Raw genomic sequence first — 18,275 nt, 5'->3', positions numbered from 1 at the left:
TTTACTGATGTTCTGCATGTTGGCTGAAACTTCTCATGTGGGTGCACTTTTTCTATTATTATCTCAAGTGCTGCTTATAGGTCATAGAACCGCCAGTAACAAATGACCGCTGAACTTGGACTATGAACCTGCCAAGTTGTGTTTTAATTTTGCCCTTTGTATAATGCCTTGCCCATTCTGGTATGTAGTAAGCTTTAATGATTCATATAGAATTAACTTTTATGCCTCATTGGATTATTTTACAGGTTAAATGAGAGGTTTTTTTTGAGAGTTTATGGGGCAACAATTTCAGTGTAGATCTGCCCTAAGTGCCCCTTCTGCCCCACGATGCCAACCCCAAACATGAAAATAACAGAAATAATGTTGCCCGCTGAGGTTTAAACTAGTAGCTTCTACAAAGCTTGAATATGTGTAACTACCTCTGAAATAAATAGCATTATTTCTATAGGTGCATGCTGGAAGAAATTTTAGGACATGGAAAACTCCAGGATGATAGCTGAAGAAATTTGGTGAAGCAAGATGTGTATGTGACTGTAATACAGGAAGGAGAAATTAAATAAATGGACTGTAGCCCTTTTGAGAAAAGCAGTAAGAATGAGAGAACGGGTGAGCTGTAGGGGATGGGTGCTTGCAAAGCTTAGAATAGAGAATTCACAGTCCTAAACAGTCAGATGTTTGCCAGGTGACGCCTGATACCATTCATACAATGTATTCCTCTGCTTGAATCCTGTGTAGTCATAACTATTTACATGGAAGACATGGCTTGGTCTTCTAGACACAGATCTAGTCTATTGGAAACTCTTCTCTTCGTGAATTAGCTTATCGACAGTCAGGCTTTGTGGGTGCACATTTGGTTTTTAACATCTGCCCTTTCTGCCAGATTGCCAGCTTTGTGATGGCGTTGTAATGATGTGTTGTCCGTTTCCTCCACATTACCTGTCCTAGTATCTGGCACAAAGGAGGTGCTTATTAAGGTGCGTATGAATGAATGAATGAATGAATGAATGTGGTACCAAACCAAGTTGTCGAACCTTCAGAACTGAGGACCAGAGAAGGTCAAAGGGGCTTCACTAAGTTAATGCCACTGTATTCAGCTGTGTGGCAGAAGCCAGACCTAGCTACAATCCTGTCCCGTGCCTTCAAATCAAATACCGCAGCCTGGGAAGTGACTGGCCACAGTGGATGCTTAATAAAAAATGTGTTTATTTTACTTGCATTTACTGTGGAGATGATTAAGGTTTAATGACCTGTGTTAAAAACCTTCAGTTTCCATTTCACCATGTCAGAATGACCTCTGGGTTTCAGACCCGTTCAGTTTCCATGATCAACAGAAGGATGTGTTGGTCAGTAAGTCAGACTCTTAGGAGTCAACATAAAATAAAGATCTCTTTGAGATTTATCATAGCAATACCAGTACCAATTTTTAAGCACCAGATTGCATATAAACTATTTTGAATGAGTACTGGATCTTAACATTTTTATTTGTCAAATACTTATATACCATTAATCATGTACCCAGCACTAGTCTACCTTAGAAATTAGTATTTGTAAAAAAAAAAAAAAAAAAGACCCTGCTGACTATAAGTACAAGTAAGTACCTGTTATATTCCAGAGGTAAAAACTGAGGTACAGAGAAGTTAGGTAATTTGCCCAAGGTCACACAGCTAGTTAAGGACAGGAGCTAGAATACATTTCAGACACTTTGGTTCCAGAGCCTTTGTGTGTGTGTGTGTGTGTGTGTGTGTGTGTGTGTGTGTGTGTGTGTTTACCTCCATACCATCCTGCCTCTCTATAATAAAAACAACTACCAGTGCATGCTGTATTTTGTTATAAAGTTCCAACAGCGCTGTGCTATTTAATTGAAACATTGTGATCCTGTTTGTTGCCATTGATACTTCCTAGCTATTTGTGTCCTCTTTCCTGGGGAGAAGAAAGCTTGAAGGGAACATTCCTTTCCTCCTTTTGCTTCCTTTAATGATGCTCATGGCTGTCATTTCATTAGATCCTTTCCACTGCTTGGCGTTGGAGTATCGGTAACTGACTGCTTCTGATTGAGGAAGTGTTTTGCTCAGGGTGTCGTTAACTTAAGGGTTCACAGTCCCAGTAAGAAGTCATGTAATCCTTTCCCAGCCTTGAATTCTCCCTACTTGACATTTTACCAAGAATTCCTTTTCAGTGTGTTCCACAGTTGAATCAGACTGGCAGTCAAGAAGTTCTACCTTATTTGACCACAGTCTATCTCGAGTTGTAAGTCCTTGCCTTTCTTGCTGTATTCCTTGTGTGGACACTTGTGTGGGGGATAAGAAGAAAAGCGAAGAACCAGGATTTGGAAGGAGAATAGTGGTTATTGTGTGGAGGTTTTTGCATCTTAGTCCTGGGACAGGGTAAGGGGCCAAATAGAAATATATATAAATCCAGGTGGGGCTTGTCTCTTTGGGGAAGAAGAAGGAGCCCAGGTTTTCCTAGTTGGATCAATTCTGGCTGGAAATGATCACCATTGAAGCCAAATTACTACTCACTACCCGTGTCCACCATGCCAGGGTCAGTGCTTGCACTGCTCTCCATCCACCTTTTAGAAAGTTGTGTTTCCCCCATTTTATACTGAGGGAACTGAGTTAGGATGAGGCAAATAACTTGCTCAAGGTCATTCATTTTGTAAGTGGCAGAAGTGGAACTGAGCTGTGAGGTTGTTGTAGACCATGACCCATGACCCACAGGACACTGGCCCTCCACGTATCATATAAGAAGCTGTTCCTGGTGGTAATAATGGTGGTGGGCAGATGAGTTTAAGTCCGTTGTTTTTGCCCGCTCGGATGGAAGACAATGTAGCCAATATCCTGTTAGCAAATCTTTATGTACTTCTCAATTTAATGCAACAGACATGTTGAGTGCTAATAATGTGGTAAGGGATAAACAGACAAATATGGTAAGCACTGTCTTTACAGAGTTTCGGGTGGAGTAGAGGACATAAAAAGCCGTGAAACATTGGGGTCCATGTGCTAGGAGAGGTCTGGGCAGAGTATCCCAGGGGACCTCCTGGAGGAGGCAATACTGAGCTGAGGTGTTGATGCATGTGGGGGAGCCTGCCATTCTGTAGGATGGGGGTGGAGGGGAAGCTGAGCAGTAGCGGGAGCAAAGCTCGTCACCTTGAACCGAAGTAGTCAGCTGTGATTAGCATATGGTGGGTGTGCTAGATGGAGTTTGGCCTGCAGAGTCAAAGCCTTCATAACATACTAAGGCATCGAGGCTTCTGCCTGTAGGTGATCCAAGTTGGCGAGATTCACCAAGATTAAGAAGGCCAGTTCCTTACAGGGGTAGCCATATAATTTATTGTCCAAACTGAGATGCTTTTGGTAGTGAAAACAGGCACTAACTAGTTGGGACACAGGGACAACAGGCCTAAACCAAGTCTGGTCAATGCCAGATGTGTGTCAGTCTGCTTCATAGTTCTACTTTTTACTTGTTTATATTCTTTCTACATTTTCCTTTGGCTTTTTAAAATGCAGATTTCAATGCTGGATTTAATTCACTGCGTAGATGGTAAAGAACTTCTGTTTTTTGGTTTTTGTTTTTTGGTTTTTTTTTTTTTAAAGCAAGAATCTGTCCGGATTTAGAATTTTAGAACTGAAAGAGTCCTTGTAAATTACAAATAGTAAAAAACAGAACAAAACAGGCCCTACGCTATCCAACTCCCTAATCTTACAAAAAACAAGACTGAGGCTCCCAAGTTAATTGAGAAATTTAGATCTGAGTTATCTGGTGGCCCAAACCAAGATCGAGGTTTGCTGACTTCCAGGAAGGTTCTATGCTTATTGCATATGCCTCCGTCTTGTTCAGTTGTCTTTATGTTTTCTGTCATTTCCTTTCTTGTGAGCATCAGCATGTATTTATGTGGCTAGTGTTAGCATTGTGGCCATAAAGATACCTAGCACTCACAGAAAGGGTCCCCTTGAATCTGGCCTCATTATAACCACCTGGTAATCTCTCTAATGAAACTTTTGACAAAGTCTCTGGAAACTGAATTACTTGCACAGTATGTAGTCTTTACACATATTAGCATCCTGTCAGCTTTCTTAATAATAGCAATTGTATTGATTTTTCATTTATCTTGGTTTTTATCAAGTTTTGTTTTTAACCTGTAGTGTGTGTGTGTGTGTGTGTGTGTGTGTGTGTGTGTGTGTGTATTCCCACTTAATATTCATGGAGGTGGATGTCTCTGGGATCTGCTCCTGACTCTGCCATTAAACCATCTGGGTAATTCTGGGCAAGTTACTTTCTCTGTGCATTAATTTCTCCGTACCTTCATCTATAGGATTAAGTTGGCCAATTTGATTTCCAAGATGATTTACAGTTTTATTTATTGGCCTATAAATAAAACGATAAGGACATAATTATTGTGGATCAAGCACGTAGCGTTTTCTAGTAGAAAACACAGAAATAGAATTTAAATAATAGCAAGGGATTATGATTTTTCTTCATATCAGCCTCTTTAATAGTCAGCTTCAGACGTATATTCCCCATTTAAAGGAGTGGCACATTTATGGAAAATAATCTTAAATGAATTGATTTTGCTTTACTCTCCCATAGAGCACTCTGTGACAGGAAGAGAAGGCTTCCCAGCTGATCCCGTTGCTGGAGGAGAGGAGTGGATACAAGAGACTCTTATTCCCTGGCCGCTGGTGACCAGCTGCACATCCTGTTGCTCTGTAGGGGAACCAGAGCTGCCCCAAGTCTCCTCAGATCCCTGTGGCATCCCTGTTAAGACCTCTTTGAGGAAGAACCTAAGAGAATATTCATGAGAGCCCTGATTGTCTGGCCAGCCGTGAGGCTGGCTTGGCATCGTGGGTGTGGTCAGGAGGGACACCCTACAGAAGCCCCACAGTGCTGCCCAGACCCCAAATCCTGGGCCCTGGTCAGAAGCGAAAACAACTTTCAAATACCAGTTCTTTATACCCTTTTGTTGCCCAACTCCATTCAAATATTTTTACTCCGAAGAAACCTTTAAACAGAAACAAAAAACAAAAATACCACATGGACCTAACAGAGTTCCTTTTGAGGTGCGGACAGAGTGGCCAGAACATGAAGCTCTTTCTTATTTTAGGTCTGATTCAGACTTTGTATACCTGAGGCTCCTGTAAGTCCCCAGATGAATGCTGCACAGACATTTGTCCCTTTCATTAAGGATCTTAGAAGATGCAAGGATTCCTTGAACTGTGTGTGGTGACCATGGGGAATTGCTGTTACTTAGGGTTTGACAGTTTAGATCTGGAAGAAGATAGGCCAGAGTTTAGAATTCACGTTCTGACTCCTCTTTTAATAGTTTCATAACAATGAGTCAATGATTTAACCTCTCAGTTTCAGAATTAATAAAAGGATCGTAGGGCCTTTATCAAGTGATGGTGAGCACTGGATGAGCTGACTCATGTGAAGCTCACGTCGTGGCCCAGGGTCTGGTTCATGTAAAACGCTGACTAGGTGGTAGCTAATATCACCATTACTATTAGGTCTTGTCTGCACATGTACCCTCCCCTTTTGTCTCTTTCTTTCTGTCATACCCACCCTACCAGCATAGATACAATAGTAAAATTTGGTGGTTGAGCTAGTGTTTCCTGTTCATGACATGGTGTGAAAGTCGTACTGTGTTTTAGCAGCTGCTGGCTCCAATAATAGGCTGTACCTTTTATTCGCAGTGGCCTTTGCTTTTCCAAAGATACATCTGTGTTGTAGAATTACCTCCATCTTCCTTCTTGAGCCTCAGCCCTGTGTATTGAAAGTCCTGTTAGCATCATTACTAATGGCAAGTTTGACCTGATAACTCTGAAGATCATTAAACGGCATTAACCATTAAAATGTATTTTTAAATGGAACAGGCCACTTTGTCATCATCTATTAGAAAGGGTCATCAGTTCCTTCAGATGGACCTTCTGTGCTTAGGTAACAGCTGGTAGCCCAGCCACCATTTAGGGCACCATTCTGTTTGCTTTTGGTCTGCAATGAAGGACTAAGACTGGCATAAGTGGAAGAATGGCCAGGGGATGGGGTCATGACATCTTATTGCTGCTCCCCAGTCATCTCCAGCTTTAAATTTTTTTTTTCTTCAACGTTTATTTATTTTGGGGACAGAGAGAGAGCATGAACGGGGGAGGGGCAGAGAGAGAGGGAGACACAGAATTGGAAACAGGCTCCAGGCTCTGAGCCATCAGCCCAGAGCCTGACGCGGGGCTCGAACTCACGGACCGCGAGATGGTGACCTGGCTGAAGTCGGATGCTTAACTGACTGCGCCACCCAGGCGCCCCTGGTCATCTCCAGCTTTAGAGAGTGACCAGCTATGATTCCTTTAGTGGGGGCCACTATCACTGTTTGCCTGGAAAGAAAAGGATAAAGGGTATTTGGCTACTTTCCTAATCTCTTAACATCTACTTCACCAATCTCCTTGGAATATCATTATGGACATTCCTTGATGGCAGGACTATATCTTATTTGCCAGCACCTAGAACAGGGCCTAGAATTTAGCAAACTCTAGATATTTGTTGAATGAGTAAGTGAAATGTACCTTTTATTCCAGATAGAATTTTACCAGCTTCCCTGATAATAATAATTATTATTATTATAATAATATATAAAATATACCTGTATACCTTAAAATCCAGTGTAATTTAATACTGAGTCTCATTCAAAGTAGCATTTATTATAAGGTAATTATAATAAGGCAGTTCCACATCCTGCCTGTCAAGGACGTCTTTTTAGGCCAAGTTTCAGCGTGAGCTTATTAATAATAGTTTATTTTGTCAGCAAACATGTATTGAGTGTCCTCTGTTAAGGAGTAGGGATGCAAAGATCAGTGAAGATATGGACCCTATTCTCAAGGAGTTCTCATTTTAGTAGATCATGATAGATCATTTAAATAAATACAATAAAGTATTATAAATAAAATAAGGTGCTATAGGAATGCTGTCTTCTGATTGGGCAATGTCAGGAAAGACTTCATGATGGTGATTAGGAATTCTGTCTTAGATAATGTGTAGGAATTTGCCATGTGAACCCAGGCAAAGAAATAATTTCTATTAGATATTGTTAGTACTCTGTTGGATTAAATATTCAGTCACCTCCTTATATATTGCGATTAATATGTCACTTAGATATGACAATAACCCCTGTTAGGTGTGCAAATCTCCTGAGGGTGGGAAGGAAATCTTGCATAATTTTAAGACAATATTGTGCTTATCATCTTTTGCCTACATTTTGCACTGGTACAATACATTCTTTTTTTTTTTTAATTGACTGCAGTTAGCAGTTTCTCATCGAATTGGTTGTGAAGGAAATGAGTTTGACTGATTACCTATAAGGAAAGGGATGAATTTCTATATGTGCAAATTAACATCCTATGGGAAGTAAGAAGGGCTCTGTAGTGACATGTATGTTTCAGGACCTGAAAGATTATTGCCAGGAAATGTTGACACCTACCACTTACAATAAACACACATGTGTGCATGGGAATTACCAAATTTAGCAAATAAAAATAATTGTACAGGACATACTAACAAAAGTACTCATTGTTCATCTGAAATTCCAGTTGAACTGGGCATCATATATTTTATCCGGCAAGCCCAGCACACATCAGCGGTGGGGGGGAAATAAAGCATTTTAGATGCCTGTCAACTCTCTCTACATAGATTTTTCTCTTTGTCTTACATGTTTCCATATTATCTTGGCGATCAATTTAAGTTTACAAAGGGTTCCACTTATTCAATATTTCTGAGGTTTATTTTGAGTTGTCTAGAAATGGACATATCTGGCTTATAGAATCTTATATTTATTTCTCAGAATTTATGTATGCTTACGCACAGGCAAAGTGGTATATACATCCACTTCAAAACTGGATCATTCTCTCCTTTTACATATGGCTTGTCACGCTCTTTGAAAAAAGTATTTTAACAAAGTTTGTTTTTCCGTATAAACAAAAGTGTTTTTTTTCTCTTGTGTTTGTACCTTTGATATTTTTTCCTTTGAGGTCTAAATTACAGCCTTATGCCTCCAAGAAGCTACTTTTTATTCATGTATTTTAGCGAAGATGATAGTGTCTAGACTGAGTGCGGTCATGGCTTTACTTAAACCCTGGCAGGTCTCCTCCGCCAATAGAGGAGTCATTGTGATGATCCAAAGCAAATAAGAAGTTCTAATAGGGTGACACAGCAATAACAGGGTCTTTTTGAAGAAGTGGGATTTAATCTGGCATCGGGAGACTGGAAATTCATGGCTTCACCTATTCATCCTGCCCAAGCAGACCTCTGTTGACACAAAGGACGCTGCATTTTAAGTAGGGTTTTCCATGAGTTCATTCTAAATGGGTATTTCTGCACTTCAAAAAAGCTTCTCTTCATGCTACAGGCGTGAATTCATTCGCTCGAGTTATTTTCCTTTCTTTTGGGAGAGGGAAGATACACTTAGGAGCCCAGCCTTACAGGACCTGCCCAGGAAACTGATGAAGTGAAAAGTTGACAGGCTTTCGCTGCAGCCAGCAAGTGATTCACCATATTATGCTGGAGGGATTTGCTTTGCTAACCTTGCTGAGCACGTGGTGCCCTGGAACGCTCTTTTGTATATTGCTATCCCCACCACCCCTCCCCCCTGCCCAAAAGGAAAAGCCAGACCATAAATTGAGGAGCTGGAATCAGCGAGTGAACAAAAACAGGAGTTTGTATTTTGGACATCCTACAAAGTACATATGTAATGATCAAATACACAGAACTTGTAGAGATTAGAAACACTAGCTTTGTTTAATTTGGCAAATGCTAAAGTCTTGGTGGGCGTAGGGGGCAAGAAAAGATGTTTTCATAAAAAGACATTTCCAAGGTACCATGCATATAGTCTAGCATATTTGCAAGTACCACTACATAACAGTTTATTTAAAATGCAAGAGGATGCTGTGGGAACTAAATTGGAGTAGTACATCTAACAGTAGTGTAGATTATTACATTGCTGGGCAAAGATGATAAGACTGCTATAATTCTATAATGGAATTTCTTAACATTGTAGCCTAATCTGATTTGGTCCTGTCACTTTTCAAGTGAGAAATTTGTCGCTAACGCCTACATAAATTTAAAAGACATTAGAAGCAGGAACAGAAAAAATTAGAAACAGAATTAGAAAATACATTCATTTAGGGTGCCTGTGTGGCTCAGTCAGTTAATCGTCTGACTTCCGCTCAGGTCATGATCTCACAGTTTGTGGGTTCGAGCTGTGCTGACAGCTCAGAGCCTGGAGCCTGCTTCAGATTCTGTGTCTCGCTTGCTCTCTCCCCCTCCCCTGCTCATGCTCTGTCAGTCTCTCAAAAATAAACAAACATTAAAAAAATACATTTATATGTTGATCTGTCTATGTAATACTTTACATAGTAAGTGATCTGTTACATTACAATATGTTACATATCCAGTGTGTTGTGCCTCAGCAATCAGACTTACAGCTTTACTGATAGCGTTGCATGTAACTGTATTACTCAGTAATTTATTGAGGTTATGGGATATTTTGACCCATTGTTTTATGTAGACCTCAAAAAAATTTTTGTACTGTCTTTATAGATACTGAAATCAGAATTAGAGTAACATTTAACTTTTGTTGAGAAGGTATTTTCTGGAGTATATATTACTAATCTATTTTAATTCTTTCAATGATGTAATATTTGTCATAGTTAAGACATTTCTAGTTTGCTACATTTTTGTTCAGATTTAATGTAACTGAAATTTTCATGGGAATCAAATATGTTTGCATAGATTGTAAAATGAATTTATCAGTTTTTTTTTGGAACATCTCAGATTGTAACAAATGTCTGCCATTGTGAGTTTTCATTTTTCCTCTCATGTTGACTTTACCTTGGCCTTACTTTATAGCTAAATTTTATCAAAAGTATTTGATTCGGAAGGGTTAATTAGTAATAAGTGTTATTAGGGTTTGGGTTTAATTTTATTTTTAATCAGGCTTTTCTACCAATTTTAACTTTTCCTGAATCAGTATTTATCGTTTTGTTTCAAAAAAAAAAAAAAGATGGTTAACATTTGAGAGCTTACTAGTCATCAAAACTCATTAAATCCTACTGCTTTGCCCCAAATATACATAATATAAAAATTTCAAGCAAGAATCTTAATCTCTCTGAACTTCAATTCCCTCATCTGGCAAATATGGATAATATATTTTTGTGAAGATCATATATGATAATGATTGTGAAAACTCTTTTTTATAGGGGCTGTCACATAAATGTAAGTGATGAATGTTTTTGCAGCTGCTGCTGATAGAGCAGTGAGCAAAAAGAGTTTGGAATGCTAGGCAAGAAATGTGACGTCGTGTGGTTGCAAAGGCGTTAACTATATTCTGACTTTGAATTTGCCACTTACTTTGGGCAGTCCACTTAACCTTTATGATAGTTTCTTCATCTGTACCCTGAAGGGCTTCGCTATGTCAGGGTCTCTCCACGTGTGGTCCAAGGACCACCCGCGTGTGAATCACGTGGGATGCTGTTGAACAGGCTGATGGCTGGGCCCCAGCCTAGACCTACTGAAGCAGAATCCCTGTGGTGGCATCCAGGCATCCAGTTTAGTTACACAGACCTGGCATTAAACCTGTCCTTGCTCATCTCCAAAATCTATTGTCCACCTTTCCTACTAAAATAAACACGTTATGGGTACCACTCACACATGCGTTAGGACTGGCGATTGCCCCCACACTTGTGTATTTGTACACTTGCTTTGTGAAAGATAGAATGAGAGGAAGGTAAGGGAGTTGGAGTTAGGGAGAAAACGGTGTTACTAAGATAAGATTCTTAGCCCTTGAAAAGTTTACTATAAAGAAAATTGATATTTTTGCACTAAGTAGACTGTATTCTCAAAATACGTGGAATAACCACACTAATTATTGTCACCCAAGGAAAATATGCCACCTTTAATTTAAAGACTGCAAATGCATTTTAATGGCTTATTATGAAAATCCCTTGAGAAATCATGGCACATTGAAGATTTTTTTCAGGTAGGCATGTAATTTTCTATTCTGAGGAAAAACTTTTTTTCTCCCCAAAAGAGGAGGTAAGGCAACCATGTTTGTTTTTTTTTGGTGGGGGGTGTTTAACCTGATGCAGTTGTGTATGTCTTCATGGAGACCTTTACAGAGAAGGACAAATCAATCACTTAGTTGTTCATGGGCAACATAAAGAGTTTTCTTCCCCCTCCCCCCTCCCAGTCCTTCATTTTATTCTGGAAGTAGTATGGCATAAAGAGCTTGGGATTTGGATTGATATGTACATGAGTTAAAAATCCCAGTTCAGCTGACATATAAGCGTGGACCTTGAGCAATATATTTGACCTTTCAGAGCTTTTGTTCTCTATCTATGATTGGAGAGAGCATTACTTATCACTCTCTCCTCAAAAGGGGAGGTTATTTTGAGAATTAAATGAGATAGGTTAAGTGCTTAGAATGTTGTCTGGCACCTGTTTGAGTGAACATGAAGTTCTCATGCTTTACCTATTGTTCTGCATTCATGAAAGTTCCACCTGTGAGTGGTTGAAATTGTTTGAACTGTTTCCCCAGCATGGTCATTCCTTGGATCCATTCAGCCACTTTTATAGGTCTGTATTATCGTTGGTGGCATTTTCCCACTATCTGCCCATAGAAATGGAGCTGAGGGTGATATATGGGGATTCAGCCCATTAGTTTGTGCATTCATCTATCCATGTATCTCTTAATTATTCATTCAACCAATGAATGTAGAATCCTAGAAACTTGGTGTGGAATGAGCCTTACAAAGATCATGGTATTCACACTCTTCTTCTGAAGCTGGAAGGACGTATGGTCTTTCAGCCTCTGCTCAACCATCTTGGAATTGCAGAACATTCTGATGTCTCTAGAAACCAGACTGTGTTTGGATAAAGATGGAGGGTTACAGATATTTACCCACAGTCTGGGGTGGAACTATTTTCTAGGGTGCCACTTACTAGATCTAGTTATTTCTCTTTAGTGCTATAGAGAACACTGCAATTATTTACAAACCAATTCAGTTCAAGTGACCTATATTGCCTTTTGTGTGTTGGCATAACAAATACCAAAATGTATAATCCCCACTCATTTACCAGTATGACCCAACTACAAGGATGGGAGTAAGGCTGATAATAGATAAAGTTATGAAGCTAATAGGGCCCTACCATCTTGAAGCCTACAGTCTGCTAGGAAAGATGCCACCTGTATACAGATGATTATTGTAAAAGGCACGAGGTAACAAAAATACCTAAAAAAAAAAAAAAAAACAAAACAGTTCAGGTGATGCTATCTAAAAATTGAGGGAAGGAAGAGAATTCTATCAGTAGGATATATCAGGAAAACTTTCTGTAAAAGAGGTTTTTGAGCGTTACAGTGTAAGTGATGATGTAGGAATTTTGTATTGTTGGACTACAATTTACCTCTGTAGGTACTGAACCCCTTTTTAATATTTATGACTTTTTTCTTGATCACCAAAGTAATACATATCCATTGGGAGGAAAAGAGAAGAAAAGAAAATTAAAACATTAAAATTAAGAAAATTTGGAATTCTAAACCATTTGGAGAAAACCCAAAGTATTAAAATGAAAACGCTGTTTCTTTCCAATCCTTTGTTATAATGAATACTTTACAATTGAGATTATACACTACATACAGTTTTGTTGCACAACTTAAAAAAATACCCTGTGCTCATTAATGCCATTAAGTAATCTTTGAAAAGATTATTGAAGTATAACTAACGTACAGTGTTCTATTAGTTTTTAGGTGTACAATATAGTGATTCAACTATTCATTACTCAGCACTCATCAAGATAAGTGCATTCTTTTTTTTAAGTTTATTTATTTATTTTGAGAGGGAGAGCATCTGCGTGCGTGAGCAGGAGAGGGGGAGGGGCAGAGAGAGAAGGAAGCAGGCTCCACGCTGTCAGTGCAGAGCCTGACTCGGTCTTGATCTCATGAACCATAAGATCATGACCTCAGCCATTATCAAAAGTTGGATGCTTAACCAACTGAGCCACCCAGGCACCCCAAGATATGTGTATTCTCTTAATCCCCCTTATTTCACCCATCCCCCACCTGTGTCCCCTCTGGCAACCACCATTCTCAGTATTTAAGTGTTTGTTTTTCTGTGTCTTTTTTTCCTTTTTCATTGTTTTATTTTTTTAATTTCAGATATGAATAAAGTCACATGGTATTTGTCTTTCTGACTTATTTCAGTTAGCATTATACCCTCTAGGTCTATCCATGTTATTGCAAATGGCAAGATTCATTCTTTTTTATGGCTGAGTAATATTTCTGTGTGTGTGTGTGTGTGTGTGTGTGTGTGTGTGTGTGTGTGTGTGTACATTCATCTCTCAGTGGACACTTGAATTGTTTCCATGATTTGGCTATTATAAATAATGCTGCAATAAACGTAGCGGTGCATATATCTTTTCACATTAGTGTGTTCCTTGGGTAAATACCCAGTGATGAAATTAGTGGCTTATATGGTAGTTATATTTTTAATTTTTTGAGAAACCTCCAGACGGTTTTCCACAGTGGCTCCACCAGAGTCCTTCCGACCACCAGCCCATGAGGGTTTCTTTTCCTTAACACCCTCTCCAACACTTGTTATTTTTTGTAATTTTTATTTGAGTCATTCTGACAGGTTTAAGGGGATAATATCTCATTGAGGTTTTGATCTGCATCTTCCTGATGATTAGTGGTGTTGAGCATCTTTTCATGTGTCTTGTGGGTCATTTGTATGAAAACATGAGTTATCTACACAGACTTCAGACATCCCAAATGATAGATCAGGGGGCATTTAGGTTTTCTCTCCCTCTTTCTCTTTGCTATGGTAAATAACACTGAGATAAATATTATCTAATGTGAATCTTAACTCTCCTCACTGAGACTTTCTGAATCTTGATTATTTAATGTTCTCCATGAAGTATGTACCAATTTACACTCTTACACAAAGGAATGAGAATACTTTGTTACATTCGTGCCAGGATTTGGATGGCTTTTTTTCTTTTTCTCTCAATGGTGCCATGTTGCAACCATTTACATTATTTTTATTCATAAGGACAGACATGAGCAAGCCTCGAAAAGCGATGGGTGCTTTTCCAGCACTGAGAAACTAAGAGTAAACAAAAATAGGAATGCATTTAATAGTTAAATATCTGTACTGCTTTAAAGCACTTTGTTCCATGTAAAGGTCTAATGTGTATTTATTTCTTTAGAAACTGAAAGGCCTAACAACTGAACAGTATAGCGCAGGGATAATAGTGTTACCTCTGAAGTGCCAACTGCCTGGATTCTAACCCTAGTCCTACCCCATAGCGTTGTCAACTTGGGCCGTGTATTCAGTTGCCCCATGCTTTTGTTTCCTTGTCTGTATAACAAGAGGTAGGGCGGAAACAGAAAAGCCTCAGAAGATTAAGATGATTATGTAAGATGCCAGGATTGTAAGTACTTGGTAGATACTATTATAAAATACGTAACTTGGTGTTTGTATAGAATGATCATACTGCTGTGTCGAAACTGAAAGTCCCTGGATTAATCCTTATTGTGGTGCCTCTTCATTCATTACATTGTGAAGAGGAGGACGAGAAGGATCGGGACCTATTGTGCATCCAGGACTCAGTGGGACAGGTTTTCCTTGGACTGGGTGTGGCCTTCCTCACAAGGGATCCTGAACGTCTCTGAAAACAGCTCAATTCTGAGATCCCCCGCTTTTCTGTCTTCCTGAGATAACTTTAGTCCCTAATGCAGAGGTTCCCATAAATTCTCAGTGTCCTTATTTCCATTTTTTCGGTGCCAAATAAATACATAAGAGTCTAATTGATGAAGCAGTTAAATCAACTTAATAAGTGCGCAGTTCCTAATAATCTAGCAGACATTTTGTAAAACAGCAACAAAAAAATAAATTGAAAGAAAGATCATCTAATTCCTAACCACAACTGTGTGCCTTTTGGGCACTGTACAACTTAGAACTTGGACTCAGATCAAATATTGCCATCCTCATTTCCTGTTTCACAGTGAGTTTTAGGCAATATTTGATTTTTATCATAGCAGACAATATCGCAAAAGCGTGTCACAGAAAGGAATTTAATGCCATCTAATGTTGAAACGGTGAACTACTTCGAGCTGGCAGTTTTCACATGGTTTCTCACAGATGCTGAATGTCACTGATGCCCTCGAACTTAAAATATCCGGCAGCGCTCTTTTTAAATTAAGCGTGGAACCCTAAGGTGCCTTGGGGGCACAGTTTGGGAACCAGGGCCCTACTGTATTTCTGTTTTTTGGTTTCACTTTACTTTTGTTTTCTTCTGGGTAGTTGCCTCCTCTTGTTCCCTAGTTCCTGTTTTTATTTATTTCTTGGTTCTAGCTGCCTCATTTCCTTCCCCTTTGCAGAGGGCCATTCTCCGTCTAGTCTCCATCAAGCAGCGGCAGTCTCTGTGGCTGCTCCAGGACCTTTGCAGCCCTAGACGCAGCCCTGGAGGTCCCATTATGGCTTTGTAGCTTGCTGTAGGTCAGCTCTAAATCTTACAGGACTTTTTCAGTTCACAACTCCAGGGAGCGTCCTTTCCACTGTAGGCTGCCTAAATGGTATGCCAGCGATGTGGCTTATCTTTAAGTGTCCGTCTGTGGCACTCTCCCATGGATAGACCCCCACACCAGACCTCCCAGCTCATCAGGGGCAGTCTCTGCTTCATACCGACAAAGAACTGCTCAGACCACATCTCCCTGCTGCTGTTCCAGGCCTGAAAATGTATTGGAAGATGTATTTGAAACATTCGAGTGGTTAACTTCGGGCTCTGAATTAGACTGCTTGCTTTTGTGTCCTGGGTTTACTGCTTACTGCTCAATTTCCTGAAACTCCGTATTCCTCATCTATAAAATGGAGATAATAATAGGTCTTAATTCATGTGAGAACCAAATGAGGAAATGCATTAGTGCTCTTAGTGCAGTGCCTCACATTAACGAATGTTATTAAAGCACTTACTAAATGTTAACTGTTAACTTGTTTTTTCTGTCAGTAACTAGAAATTCACTCAAATATTTTAATTTTTGTTAGGAATAAAGTAACAAACCACTCATTTTTTAATGTTTGATTGATTGATTGATTTTTTGAGAGAGAGACACTGCATGAGCAGGGGAGGGCCAGAGAGAGAGAGGCAGGGAGTCCCAGAATCTGATGCAGGCTCCAGGCTCCGAGCTGTCAGCACAGAGCCCAACGCGGGGCTCGAACTCACGAACTGTGAGATCATGACCTGAACTGAAGTCAGATGCTTAACCCACTGAGCGACCCAGGTACCCCAAACCACTTATTTTTTTAAATTTAATGTCTGTCTCTGCCAGTTTATGAGAGAAAGCATCAATTATTAAAATGAAGAAGCACTTGACGTTCTTATAACATTTGGTTTAGATCAACTAACGTGTCTTCATAAACCTATATGATCTCTTAAGATTCTCATGACATTATACATGTATGCCTCATAGGTTTGACAGTGCAACTAATATCATTCCCATCTTAGAGGTGATAAAACTGAGTCTCAAGAGACTATGGGAATTGCTGAAGGTAACTCACTGTTTGCCTGGAGTCTACACCCTCACGCAGGATTCCTAATTTCAGAACTAGCACCCCATACTTGCTATGTGGCTACCTTTTAATATTTCAAAAGTTAAAAATGAAAAAGGACGGAAGGGAAAAAAAGGGAAGGAAGAAAGGAAAGGAAAAGTGGCTGTTACTCTTTGATTTTTGTAAACAATGAAAATTTGCCATTTCTGTGTCCAGTACACCTCAGTGTGGAAGTGGTTTCAATTGGCGTATAAGAATCACAACAGTTTGAAAGAACGTTGTCAGTACTTTGCTGCCAGAAATAATTCCAAAAGAGAAAATGCTTGGCCTTTGAACTGCATACCAAAAACTTGTATTCACCACACAAAAAATATATAATACTAGAATTTTTAAGTTCAGTTTCTGATCATCAGAAAAATGCTTCCGAAAAAGAGACAAACATCGTCCTCCCCCCTTCTTTTTCCCCCAAATGTTCATAAGCCTAACCCTTTAACCCATACTACAGCCACTGCTGCCTAACTGCTTTTTGGACACAGTGGCATGGAAATACATCACTGGGGTATAATTTTGCACAGAGCAGAGAGAACATGGTATTTATGGAACTGAGCCTTGGCTGGGTAGCCTGGTGGAAGGCTGTGTTTTGATTTCAGTGTTCAAATAGAAGTGAAACCTAGGCTCCTCCTTTTAGGTCTGTAGGAAGCTTGCTGGTTCCATGTTTGTTTGGTAGTTTTCATGTCCCAGTGGCAGGTGAGGGAGAAGAAATGGTCTTCTAGCTCCAGGCTTGAAGTCCTTGACCTGAATGTGCTGAATCACTGTAACAATCTGGAAATGGAGCTTGATTCTCTGCTGGCTGACTAGAAAATTGTGGAGGCCTCAGGCTGGCCAGGCTAAACATTTCCGGGCCCTACTGGAGGCAGATTTCTTTAGGCAAGTAAGCGCCAAATCCTCCCAAGGACACCATGCGGTGGTCTTCCAGCCAAGCATCACGGGCATGGTGGAAGCAGCTTTAATTTAGGTATCTGAAACATTTAATGTGGGAGAGGTTGGCTAAGGATGCTGTGGACAGTTAAGAGTCTTGATGCTTGTTTTAAAAGCATCATTATATTAAAATACAATAATGCTTATTTTTTAAAACAAGCATCAAGGCTATAAAAAAAGAATATAAGTGATATATATCTAGCAACTCTTGAGGAAAAAAGAGTCTGAAGTCTCCATTCCACTTTTTTTTTGTTTAGTTAATACTATAAACAATTCCCATACAAACTATCTTTTTTAACAAATAGTTTTAAAGGCTTGTTTATTTATTTTGAGAGAGCGAGCAGGGGATGGGCAGAGAGAGAGAGAGAGAGAGAGAGAGAGGGAGAGAGAGACTCCCATGCAGGCTCTGTGCTGTCGGCACAGAGCCCAACATTGGGCTTAAATGCATGAACCGTGAGATCATGACCTGAGCTGAAACCAAGAGTTGGACACTTAACCTACTGGGCTACCCAGGCAGCCCCCAGACTGACTATCTTTAGATGTTGGATTTGTTTTCTGTGCTGCATAACAGATTGCCACAAACTTGGTGGTAAAACACCCATTTATTATCTCCGTTTCTGCAGGTCAGAATTCCAGGCACGCCTTAGTGGGTTCTGTGCTCAGGGTCCCACCAGGCTGAAATCAGCATGTTGGCTGGGCCCTTTTCTCATGGCA

At 39.8% G+C, this 18,275-nt stretch overlaps 1 protein-coding gene across 2 annotated transcripts in view; it reads left to right on the top strand.

Annotated features, from left to right (window-relative positions):
• Positions 1–18,275, top strand: part of LPAR1 (lysophosphatidic acid receptor 1) — a 362,490-nt gene that overhangs the window by 306,976 nt on the left and 37,239 nt on the right. The window contains exon 20 of one of the 2 annotated variants that reach the window (XM_086683698.1): positions 4,588–6,077. The exons of the other annotated variant lie outside the window; for it this stretch is intronic. Within the exon in view, the coding sequence (XP_086539824.1) occupies positions 4,588–4,799 (212 nt within the window). The 3' untranslated portion in view covers positions 4,800–6,077. Of the gene's footprint in view, positions 1–4,587; positions 6,078–18,275 lie in introns of those variants that run through there. 2 annotated transcript variants of the gene reach the window in all.

The sequence above is a fragment of the Puma concolor genome, chromosome D4, assembly GCF_028749965.1.
Source record: "Puma concolor isolate L17-30 chromosome D4, mPumCon1.1.hap2, whole genome shotgun sequence".
NCBI classification, from domain to species: domain Eukaryota; kingdom Metazoa; phylum Chordata; class Mammalia; order Carnivora; family Felidae; genus Puma; species Puma concolor.
Note: the sequence above shows the minus strand (reverse complement) of the source record. Positions and strands in the feature narration are given on the sequence as shown.